Below are 12,675 nucleotides of genomic sequence, written 5' to 3' on the forward strand. Positions count from 1 at the left end.
ATGGACACCCCCATGGATGGACACCCCCCCATGGATGGACCCCCCCATGGATGGACACCCCCCCCCCATGGATGGACCCCCCCATGGATGGACCCCCCCATGGATGGACCCCCCCATGGATGGACCCCCCCATGGATGGACACCACCCCCCCATGGATGGACCCCCCCATGGATGGACCACCCCCCCATGGATGGACACCCCCCATGGATGGACCCCCCCCATGGATGGACCCCCCCCTGGATGGACACCACCCCCCATGGATGGACCCCTCCATGGATGGACACCACCCCCCATGGATGGACCCCCCCATGGATGGACACCACCCCCCTATGGATGGACCCCCCCCCCCCATGGATGGACCCCCCCCATGGATGGACCCCCCCATGGATGGACCCCCCCATGGTGGACATCCCTCCATGGACACCCCCTATTGACCCCCCCTTCAGGGAACCACCCCATGAACCCCCCCCATGGACACCCCCTCATGGCCCCCCGCCATTGACCCCCTCCCATGGAACCCCCCCATGGACCCCCCACCATGAACCCACCCATGAGCCCACCAATGGATCCCCCCCATGGCCTCCCCCCATAGACCACCCCATGGACCCCCCACTATGGATCCCCCCCATGGACACTCCCCTCATGGATCCCCCCCCGTGGACCCCCCCCACCTCCCACCATGAACCCCCCCTCCATGGACTTCCTCATGGACCCCCCCCCACCCCCATGGACCCCCCCCATGGACACTGCCCCCCATAGACCCCCCTCCCATGGACTTCCCCATTGACCCACTCCCCCCATTAACCCCCCATTAACCCCCCATGGACCCCCCCCCATGGACCCCCCTCCCATGGACTTCCCCATTGACCCGCTCCCCCCATGGACCCCCCCCATGGACACTCCCCCCTATAGACCCCCCTTCCCATGGACTTCCCCATGGACCCACTCCCCCCATTAACCCCCCATGGACCCCCCCCATGGACACTGCCCCCCATAGACCCCCCCTCCCATGGACTTCCCCATGGACCCACTCCCCCCATTAACCCCCCATGGACCCCCCCCATGGACACTGCCCCCCATAGACCCCCCTCCCATGGACTTCCCCATGGACCCACTCCCCCCATTAACCCCCCATGGACCCCCCCCATGGACACTGCCCCCCATAGACCCCCCTCCCATGGACTTCCCCATGGACCCACTCCCCCCATGGACCCCCCCATGGACTTCCCCATGGACAGCCCCCCCCTCCCATGGATACCCCCCCCCATGTCCCATCGTGTCCCTTCCGTTCCGCATCCAGGTCCAGGAGCTGATCATCAACAAGGATCCCACTTTACTGGATAACTTCCTGGATGTGAGGGATGGGATTGGGATGGATCCAGGGGGATACTGGGGGGGAATGGGGCTGGGGTGGAGCTGGGAATGATGGGATGGATCCAGGGATGGATGGGGGGGGCTGGGGTGGAGCTGGGAATGGGTTTGGGATGGATCCAGGGGGATACAGGGATGGATGGGGGGGGCTGGGAATGCTGGGATGGATCCAGGGGGATACAGGGATGGATGGGGGGAAATGGGTCTGGGGTGGAGCTGGGAATGATGGGATGGATCCAGGGGGATCCAGGGATGGATGGGGGGGGTCTGGGGTGGAGCTGGGAATGGGCTTGGGATGGATCTGGGAATGCTGGGATGGATCCAGGGGGATACAGGGATGGATGGGGGGGGGTCTGGGATGGAGCTGGGAATGATGGGATGGATCCAGGGATGGATTGGGGGGGGTCTGGCGTGGAGCTGGGAATGCTGGGATGGATCCAGAGGGATACTGGGGGGGGAACGGGTCTGGGGTGGAGCTGGGAATGATGGGATTGATCCAGGGGGATACAGGGATGGATGGGGGGGGTCTGGGAATGCTGGGATGTATCCAGGGGGATACTGGGATGGATGGGATGGGTCTGGGAATGCTGGGAATGGGTTTGGGATGGATCTGGGAATGCTGGGATGGGTCTGGGATAGGTTTGGGATGGATCTGGGAATGCTGGGAGGCATTTGGGGTGGTTGGGATGGATCTGGGGTGGTTGGGATGGATCTGGGGTGGTTGGGATGGATCTGGGGAGGTTTGGGATGGATCTGGGGTGGTTGGGATGGATCTAGGATAGGTTTGGGATGGATCTGGGAATGCTGGGATGGATCTGGGGTGGTTGGGATGGATCTGGGGTGGTCTGGGATGGATCAGGGGTGGTTGGGATGGATCTAGGATAGGTTTGGGATGGATCTGGGGTGGTTGGGATGGATCTAGGATAGGTTTGGGATGGATCTGGGAATGCTGGGATGGATCTGGGGTGGTTGGGATGGATCTGGGGTGGTCTGGGATGGATCTGGGGTGGTTGGGATGGATCTAGGATAGGTTTGGGATGGATCTGGGAGTGCTGGGATGGATCTGGGGTGGTTGGGATGGAAGGGGGGGTTGGGATGGATCCGGGATGGGGTTGGGATGGATGGGGGGGGGGTGTGTTGGGATGGCTCCACCCCCCCCCCCCCCCCCCCCCCACAGGAGATCATCGCGTTCCAAGCGGACAAATCCATCGAGGTGCGCAAGTTCGTGGTGGGCTTCATCGAGGAGGCTTGGTAAGGGGAGGGGGGAGGAACCCCAGGGTGGTGCTGAGCACCCATGGGTGCCCCCCACCCACACCTCCCCCCCCCACCCCACCCCACAGCAAGCGGGACATCGAGCTGCTGCTGAAGCTCATCGCCAACCTCAACATGCTCCTCAAGGACGAGAACGTCAACGTGGTCAAGAAGGCCATCCTGACCATGACCCAGCTCTACAGGGTGGCCCTGCAGGTACCGCACCCATGGGTGCTGAGCGGGGGGCCCATGGGTGTCGGGGGTTCCTTTGGATGCCAATGGAGCAGCTGTGGGTGCTCGGAGGAGCACCTTTGGGTGGTGGAGGGGGGCCCTGCGCCTGCTTCTAAGGGCTCCTTTGGGTGCTCGGGGGTGTATTTGGGTGCTGGAATGAGGGCCTTTGGGTGCCGATGGAGCAGCTTTGGGTGCTGGAAGGGAGCAGCTTTGGATGCTGTTGGGCACCTTTGGGGGCCGTTGGGCACCTTTGGGTGCTGTTGAGCCCATTTGTGTGCCATCGAGGCCCTTTGGGTGCCTTTCGGCACCTTTAGGTACTGGAAGGAGCACCTTTGGGTGCTGTTGAGCTCCTTTGGGTGCCATTGATCCCTTTTGGGTGCCATTGACCAACTTTGGGTACCATTGACCAACTTTGGGTACCGTTGACCAACTTTGGGTACCATTGACCAACTTTGGGTACCGTTGACCAACTTTGGGTACCATTGACCCCTTTTGGGTGCCATTGACCACTTTTGGGTGCCATTGACCAACTTTGGGTACCATTGACCAACTTTGGGTACCATTGACCCCTTTTGGGTACCATTGACCCCCTTTGGGTACCATTGACCCCTTTTGGGTACCATTGACCCCCTTTGGTTACCAATGATCCCCTTTGTGTGCCATTGACCCCCTTTGTGTGCCATTGACCCCCTTTGTGTGCCATTGACCCCCTTTGGATGCCATTGAACCCCTTTGGATACCATTGACCCCCTTTGCATACCATTGACCCCCTTTGCATACCATTGACCCCCTTTTGAGTACCATTGACCCCCTTTGGGTACCATTGACTCCCTTTGGGTACCTTTGACCCCATTTGGGTACCATTGAACCCCTTTGGATACCATTGACCCCCTTTGCATACCATTGACCTCCTTTGCGTACCATTGACCCCCTGTGGGTACCATTGACCCCCTTTGGGTGCCCTTGACCCCCTTTGGGTTCCATTGACCCCCTTTGGATGCCATTGACCCCCTTTTGAGTACCATTGACCCCCTGTGGGTGCCATCTACCCCTTTTGGGTACCATTGACCCCCTTTGAGTACCATCGACCCCCTGTGGGTACCATTGACCCCCTTTGGGTACCATCGACCCTCTTTGCATACTATTGACCCCGTTTGGGAACCATTGACCCCCTTTGAGTACCATTGACCCCTTTTGGGTACCATTGACCAACTTTGGGTACCATTGACCCCATTTGGGTACCATTGAACCCCTTTGCATACCATTGACCCCCTGTGGATACCATTGACCAACTTTGTGTACCATTGACCCCCTTTGGATTCCCTTGACCCCCTTTAGGTACCATTGACCCCTTTTGGGTACCATTGACCAACTTTGGGTACCATTGACCCCCTTTGGATTCCCTGGACCCCCTTTGAGTACCATTGACCCCTTTTGGGTACCATTGACCAACTTTGGGTACCATTGACCCCATTTGGGTACCATTGAACCCCTTTGCATACCATTGACCCCCTGTGGATACCATTGACCAACTTTGTGTACCATTGACCCCCTTTGGATTCCCTTGACCCCCTTTGGGTACCATTGACCCCTTTTGGGTACCATTGACCCCCTTTGGCTACCATTGACTCCCTTTGGGTACCATTGACCCTCTTTGGGTACCATTGACCCCCTTTGGGTACCATTGACCAACTTTGGATACCATTGACCCCCCGTGGGTGCCCTTGTCCCCCCATGGGTGCCATTGACCCCCCGTGGATGTCCCCGTGTCTCCCCGCGCAGTGGATGGTGAAGTCGCGGGTGCTGAGCGAGCTGCAGGAGGCCTGCTGGGAGCTCATCACCTCCATGGCCTCGGACATCCTGCTCCTGCTCGACTCGGACAACGACGGCATCCGCACGCACGCCATCAAGTTCGTCGAGGGCCTCATCATCACCCTCTCGCCCCGCGGCGCCGACTCCGACGTGCCCAAGCGCCACGAGGGAGACATCAGCCTCGAGAAGGTGCCCAGGGACCACCCCTACATCAAGTACAGTGAGTGCGGGCCGGGGGCCTCCCAGCGCCCTATGGGGACCCCTCACATCCTCCTCATGTCCATCAGGGTCCTCCCAGCACCCTTAAGGGACCCATCAAGGGCCTCTTGGTGTCCATCAAGGGCCCCTCAGCACCCTTTAGGGACCCATCAAGGGCCTCTTGGTGCCCATCAAGGGCCTCCCAGCACCCTTTAGGGACCCATCAAGGTCCTCCTGGTGCCCATCAGGGTCCTCCCAGGACCCTTTAGGGACCCATCAGGTCCTCCTGGTGCCCCTAGGATCCTGTTAGTGCCCATCAGGGTCCTCCCAGCACCCTTTAAGGACCCCTCAGGTCCTCTTGGTGCCCCTCAGGGTCCCTTTAGTGCCCCTCAGGCTCCCTTTAGTGCCCCTCAGGGTCCCTTTAGTGCCCCTCAGGCACCCTTTAGTGCCCCTCAGGCTCCCTTTAGTGCCCCTCAGGGTCCCTTTAGTGCCCCTCAGGCTCCCTTTAGTGCCCCTCAGGCTCCCTTTAGTGCCCCTCAGGCTCCCTTTAGTGCCCCTCAGGATCCCTTTAGTGCCCCTCAGGATCCCTTTAGTGCCCCTCAGGATCCCTTTAATGCCCCTCAGGGTCCCTTTAGTGCCCCTCAGGATCCCTTTAGTGCCCCTCAGGCTCCCTTTAATGCCCCTCAGGGTCCCTTTAGTGCCCCTCAGGCTCCCTTTAGTGCCCCTCAGGCTCCCTTTAGTGCCCCTCAGGATCCCTTTAGTGCCCCTCAGGATCCCTTTAGTGCCCCTCAGGGTCCCTTTAGTGCCCCTCAGGATCCCTTTAGTGCCCCTCAGGCTCCCTTTAGTGCCCCTCAGGCTCCCTTTAGTGCCCCTCAGGCTCCCTTTAGTGCCCCTCAGGGTCCCTTTAATGCCCCTCAGGGTCCCTTTAGTGCCCCTCATGCTGTGTGTCCGTGCAGCGGCGCTGTGGGAGGAGGGCAGGGCGGCCCTGGAGCAGCTCCTCAAGTTCATGGTGCACCCGGCCATCTCCAGCATCAACCTCACGGCCGCGCTCGGCTCCTTGGCCACCATCGCCAGGCAGAGACCCATGTTCATGGCCGAGGTCATCCAGGCCTACGAGACACTGCACGGTGAGACCCAGCCCCACGGCGTGGGGCACGGAGCCCCACAGGGATGGGGTGTGGAGCTCTATGGGGATGGGGTATGGAGCTCTATGGGGATGGGGTATGGAGCTCTATGGGGATGGGGTATGGAGCTCTATGGGGATGGGGTATGGAGCTCTATGGGGATGGGGTATGGAGCCCTATGGGGATGGGGTGTGGAGCTCTATGGGGATGGGGTATGGAGCTCTATGGGGATGGGGTATGGAGCTCTATGGGGATGGGGTATGGAGCTCTATGGGGATGGGGTATGGAGCTCTATGGGGATGGGGTATGGAGCTCTATGGGGATGGGGTATGGAGCTCTATGGGGATGGGGTATGGAGCTCTATGGGGATGGGGTATGGAGCTCTATGGGGATGGGGCACGGAGCCCCAGTTTGCAGGGGTATGTTGGTGTATGGTGATGGGTCTCGTTGCCGCCCGGGGATCGAGCCCCATGGGGATGGGGTATGGAGCTCTATGGGGATGGGGCACAGAGCCCCATGGGGATGGGGTATGGAGCTCTATGGGGATGGGGCACGGAGCCCCACGGGGATGGAGCCCCATGGGGATGGGGTATGGAGCTCTATGGGGATGGGGCACAGAGCCCCATGGGGATGGGGTATGGAGCTCTATGGGGATGGGGCACAGAGCCCCATGGGGATGGGGTATGGAGCTCTATGGGGATGGGGCACGGAGCCCCACGGGGATGGAGCCCCATGGGGATGGGGTATGGAGCTCTATGGGGATGGGGCACAGAGCCCCATGGGGATGGGGTATGGAGCTCTATGGGGATGGGGCACAGAGCCCCATGGGGATGGGGTATGGAGCTCTATGGGGATGGGGCACGGAGCCCCACGGGGATGGAGCCCCATGGGGATGGGGTATGGAGCTCTATGGGGATGGGGCACAGAGCCCCATGGGGATGGGGTATGGAGCTCTATGGGGATGGGGCATGGAGCCCCACGGGGATGGAGCCCCACGGGGATGGGGTGTGGAGCTCTAAGGGGATGGGGTGTGGAGCCCCACGGGGATGGGGTATGGAGCCCCATGGGGATGGGGTGTGGAGCTCTATGGGGATGGGGTATGGAGCCCTATGGGGATGAAATGTGCTGTCCTATGGGGATGAGGTATGGAGCCCCATGGTGATGGAGCATGGAGCCCCATGGGGATGGGGCATGGAGCCCTATGGGGATGGAGCATGGAGCCCTATGGGGATGAAGTGTGGTGTCCTATGGGGATGGGGTATGGAGCCCTATGGGGATGGGGTATGGAGCCCCACAGGGATGGGGTATGGAGCCCTATGGGGATGGGGCATGGAGCCCCACAAGGATTGGGTATGGAGCCCTATGGGGATGGGGTATGGAGACTTATGGGGATGGGGTATGGAGCTCTATGGGGATGGGGCACGGAGCCCCACGGGGATGGAGCCCCATGGGGATGGGGTATGGAGCTCTATGGGGATGGGGCATGGAGCCCCACGGGGATGGAGCCCCACGGGGATGGGGTGTGGAGCTCTAAGGGGATGGGGTGTGGAGCCCCACGGGGATGGGGTATGGAGCCCCATGGGGATGGGGTGTGGAGCTCTATGGGGATGGGGTATGGAGCCCTATGGGGATGGGGTATGGAGCCCTATGGGGATGAAATGTGCTGTCCTATGGGGATGAGGTATGGAGCCCCATGGTGATGGAGCATGGAGCCCCATGGGGATGGGGCATGGAGCCCTATGGGGATGGAGCATGGAGCCCTATGGGGATGAAGTGTGGTGTCCTATGGGGATGGGGTATGGAGCCCTATGGGGATGGGGTATGGAGCCCCACAGGGATGGGGTATGGAGCCCTATGGGGATGGGGCATGGAGCCCCACAAGGATTGGGTATGGAGCCCTATGGGGATGGGGTATGGAGACTTATGGGGATGGGGTATGGAGCCCTATGGGGATGGGGCACGTAGCCCCACGGGGATGGAGCCCCATGGGGATGGGGTATGGAGCTCTATGGGGATGGGGTATGGAGACTTACGGGGATGGGGTATGGAGCCCTATGGGGATGGGGCACGGAGCCCCACGGGGATGGGGTGTGGAGCACTATGGGGATGCGGTATGGAGACTTAGGGGGATGGGGTATGGAGCTCTATGGGGATGGGGCACGGAGCCCCACAGGGATGGGGTATGGGGCCCCATGGGGTTGGGGTATGGAGCCCCACAGGGATGGGGTATGGAGCTCTATGGGGATGGGGTATGGAGCCCCATGGGGATGGAGCATGGAGCCCTATGGGGATGAAGTGTGGTGTCCTCTGGGGATGGGACATGGAGCCCTATGGGGATGGAGCATGGAGCCCTATGGGGATGAAGTGTGGTGTCCTATGGGGATGGGACATGGAGCCCTATGGGGATGGAGCCCTACCCATGGGGATGGAGCCCTATGGCCCCCATGGGGATGGAGCCCTATGGGAATGGAGCCCTATGGGGATGGAGCATGGACCCTCTGTGTCCCCTCACTCTTGCCCCCCTCGCAGCCAACCTGCCCCCCACGCTGGCCAAGTCTCAGGTGAGCAGCGTACGCAAGAACCTGAAGCTTCACCTGCTGAGCATCCTGCGGCACCCGTCCTCGGGGGACTTCCAGCCCCAGATCACCACCCTGCTCGTGGACCTGGGCACCCAGCAGGCCGAGATCGCCCGCAGCATGCCCAGCCCCAGGGACGCCCGCAAGCGGCCCCGCGACGAGCCCGACGCTGCCCTCAAGAAGATGAAGATAGGTGAGGAAAGTTGGGGGGGGGAGCGATGGGGGCACCTGGGGTTGGGCTGGTGCCCAGCAGGGGCCTCCTGGGGACCTCTTGGTGCTCATCAGGGTCCTGGTGCCCTTTTGGTGCCCAGCAGGGGCCTCCTGGGGTCCTCTTGGTGCCCATCAGGGGCCTTCTGGTGCCCATCAGGGTCCTCTTGGTGCCCATCAGGGTCCTTCTGGTGCCCATCAGGGTCCCCCTGGTGCCCATCAGGGTCCTTCTGTTGCCCATCAGGGGCCTCCTGGGGACCTCTTGGTGCTCATCAGGGTCCTGGTGCCCTTTTGGTGCCCAGCAGGGGCCTTCTTGGTGCCCATCAGGGGGTCTCCAGGGTCCTCCTGGTGTCCTCTTGGTGCCCATCAGGGGGTATTCAGTGTCCTGGTGCCCATCAGGGTCCTCCTGGTGCCCTCTTGGTGCCCATCAGGGGCCTCCTGGGGTCCTCTTGGTGCTCATCAGGGTCCTGGTGCCCTTTTGGTGCCCAGCAGGGGCCTCCTGGGGCCCTCTTGGTGCCCATCAGGGTCCTCTTGGTGCCCATCAGGGGGTCTCCAGTGTCCTCCTGGTGTCCATCAGGGCCCTCCTGGTGCCCATCAGGGGGTCTCCAGTGTCCTGGTGCCCATCAGGGTCCTTCTGGGGCCTTCTTGGTGCCCATCGGGGGTCTCCAGGGTCCTTCTGGTGCCCTCTTGGTGCCCATCAGGGTCCTCTTGGTGCCCATCAGGGGGTCTCCAGTGTCCTCCTGGTGCCCATCAGGGTCCTTCTGGTGCCCTCTTGGTGCCCATCAGTCTCCTCCTGGTGCCCATCAGGGTCCTTCTGTTGCCCATCAGGGTCCTTCTGTTGCCCTCTTGGTGCTCATCAGGGTCCTGGTGCCCTTTTGGTGCCCATCAGGGGCCTCCTGGGGCCCTCTTGGTGCCCATCAGGGTCCTCCTCGTGCCCATCAAGGTCCTCTTGGTGCCCATCAGGGGGTCTCCAGTGTCCTCCTGGTGCCCATCAGGGTCCTTCTGGTGCCCTCTTGGTGCCCATCAGGGTCCTCCTGGTGCACATCAGGGTCCTCCTGGTGCCTATCAGGGTCCTTCTGTTGCCCTCTTGGTGCTCATCAGGGTCCTGGTGCCCTTTTGGTGCCCATCAGGGGCCTCCTGGGGCCTTCTTGGTGCCCATCAGGGGGTCTCCAGAGTCCTCCTGGTGTCCTCTTGGTGCCCATCAGGGTCCTTCTGGTGCCCATCAGGGTCCTCTTGGTGCCCATCAGGGGGTCTCCAGTGTCCTGGTGCCCATCAGGGTCCTTCTGGGGCCTTCTTGGTGCCCATCGGGGGTCTCCAGGGTCCTTCTGGTGCCCTCTTGGTGCCCATCAGGGTCCTCCTGTTGCCCATCAGGGTCCTTCTGGTGCCCTCTTGGTGCCCATCACGGTCCTGGTGCCCTCTTGGTGCCCAGCAAGGGCTTCCTGGTGTCCATCAGGGTCCTGGTGCCCTTTTGGTGCCCATCAGGGGCTTCCTGGGGCCCTCTTGGTGCCCATCAGGGTCCTCTTGGTGCCCATCAGGGTCCTTCTGGTGCCCAGCAAGGGCTTTGGTGCCCATCAGTGTCCTGGTGCCCTCTTGGTGCCCAGCAAGGGCTTCCTGGTGTCCATCAGGGTCCTTCTGGTGCCCTGTTGGTGCCCATCAGGGTCCTTCTGGTGCCCTCTTGGTGCCCATCAGGGTCCTCCTGGTGCCCATCAATGGCTTCCAGTGCCCTCCTGGTGTCCATCAGGGTCCTCTTGGTGCCCATCAGAGGCCCCTGGTGCCCATCAGGTGCCTTCAGTGCCTTTCTGGGGACCCCTTGTTCATTTTGGTGCCCATCAGGGTCCTCCTGGTGCTCATCAAGGGCCTCCAGTGCCCATCAGGGTCCTCTCAGCTCCCTTTGGGGACCCCTTGGGTGCTTCTGGTGCCCATCAAGGTCCTCTTGGTGCCCATCATGGTCCTCCAGTGCCCTCCTGGTGCCCATCAGGGTCCTCTTGGTGCCAGAGGCCCCTGGTGCCCATCAGGGTCCTCTTGGGACCCCTTGTTCATTCTCGGTGCCCATCAGGGTCCTCCTGGTGCTCATCTCCTGGTGCCCATCAGGGTCCTCTTGCTGCCCTTTGGGGACCCCTCCAGTGCCCTCCTGGTGCCCATCAAGGTCCTCTTGGTGCCCATCATGGTCCTCCAGTGCCCTCCTGGTGCCCATCAGGGTCCTCTTGGTGCCGATCTGGGCCCTCCAGGGCCCTCCTGGTGCCCATCAGGGTCCTCCAGTGCCCTCCTGGTGCCCATCAGGGTCCTCCTGGTGCCAATCAGGGTCCTCCAGTGCCCTCCTGGTGCCCATCAGGGTCCTCTTGGTGCCCATCAGGGTCCTCTCGGTGCCCATCAGGGTCCTCTTGGTGCCCATCAAGGTCCTCTTGGTGCCCATCATGGTCCTCCAGTGCCCTCCTGGTGCCCATCAGGGTCCTCCAGTGCCCTCCTGGTGCCCATCAGGGTCCTCTTGGTGCCCATCAGGGTCCTCTCGGTGCCCATCAGGGTCCTCCAGTGCCCTCCTGGTGCCCATCAGGGTCCTCTTGGTGCCCATCAGGGTCCTCCAGTGCCCTCCTGGTGCCCATCAAGGTCCTCTCGGTGCCCATCATGGTCCTCCAGTGCCCTCCTGGTGTCCATCAGGGTCCTCTTGGTGTCCATCAGGGTCCTCTTGGTGCCCATCAAGGTCCTCCAATGCCCTCCTGGTGCCCATCAGGGTCCTCTCGGTGCCCATCAGGGTCCTCCAGTGCCCTCCTGGTGCCCATCAGGGTCCTCCTGGTGCCAATCAGGGTCCTCCAGTGCCCTCCTGGTGCCCATCAGGGTCCTCTCGGTGCCCATCAGGGTCCTCCTGGTGCCCATCAGGGTCCTCCTGGTGCCCATCAGGGTCCTCTTGGTGCCCATCATGGTCCTCCAGTGCCCTCCTGGTGCCCATTGGTGCCCCCCTGGAGCCTTCCCCCTCCCTCCACGCTGTCCCTTGCGGGACCCCCTTAGGAACCCTGAGCCTTGTCCCTACAGAGCCCCCTGAGGACGATGAGGACAAGGACCTAGAGGTGGCCCCGGTGACGGTGCCCAAGGCCCCGGGGCAGAGCGGGGTCCCCTCGGACACGGACATCACGGCCGAGTTCCTGCAGCCCCTGCTCACCCCAGAGAACGTGGCCAACCTGGTGAGCCCATGGGGGCAATGGGGAGGAGGAAGGGGGTGGTTCTGCTGCTCTAGGGGGGTTCTGACGCCGTGTCCCCCCCCCATAGGTGCTCATCAGCATGGTGTACCTGCCCGAGGCCATGCCAGCATCCTTCCAGGCCACCTACACCCCGGTGGAGTCGGCGGGCACCGAGGTGCAGATCAAGCACCTGGCCAGGCTCATGGCCACCCAGATGACAGCAGCGGGGTTGGGGCCAGGTGGGTGCTGCCAGGGACGTGGGGGGGCACCAAAACCCGTCCTAAGGTCAAGATGGGACCATTCCCATGGGGTAAGGGTTGAGTTGGGACCATTCCCATGGGGTAAGGGTTGGGTTGGGACCATTCCCATGGGGTAAGGGTTGAGTTGGGACCATTCCCATGGGGTAAGGGTTGGGTTGGGACCATTCCCATGGGTTAAGGGTTGAGTTGGGGCCATTCCCATGGGGTAAGGGTTGGGTTGGGGCCATTCCCATGGGGTAAGGGTTGGGTTGGGACCATTCCCATGGGGTAAGGGTTGGGTTGGGACCATTCCCATGGGTTAAGGGTTGGGTTGGGACCATTCCCATGGGTTAAGGGTTGGGTTGGGACCATTCCCATGGGGTAAGGGTTGAGTTGGGACCATTCCCATGGGGTAAGGGTTGAGTTGGGACCATTCCCATGGGGTAAGGGTTGGGTTGGGACCATTAAGGGTTGGGTTGGGACCATTCCCAT

At 61.9% G+C, this 12,675-nt stretch overlaps 1 protein-coding gene across 1 annotated transcript; it reads left to right on the top strand.

Annotated features, from left to right (window-relative positions):
* Positions 1-1,239: 1,239 nt before the first annotated feature.
* On the top strand, positions 1,240-12,183 carry LOC130611851 (symplekin-like; the record flags this gene model as incomplete). Its single annotated transcript, XM_057433033.1, has 8 exons — positions 1,240-1,355; positions 2,550-2,623; positions 2,713-2,839; positions 4,637-4,886; positions 5,821-5,991; positions 8,518-8,757; positions 11,799-11,947; positions 12,033-12,183. Coding segments are annotated over 8 exons (1,278 nt in total), but the record flags the coding sequence as incomplete, so codon positions are not given.
* Between the last annotated feature and the right edge of the window lie 492 nt (positions 12,184-12,675).

The sequence above is a fragment of the Pezoporus wallicus genome, unplaced genomic scaffold, assembly GCF_028554395.1.
Source record: "Pezoporus wallicus isolate ANWC-B61680 ecotype Strahan unplaced genomic scaffold, APGP_CSIRO_Pwel_v1 contig_9466, whole genome shotgun sequence".
Lineage (NCBI taxonomy): Eukaryota > Metazoa > Chordata > Aves > Psittaciformes > Psittacidae > Pezoporus > Pezoporus wallicus.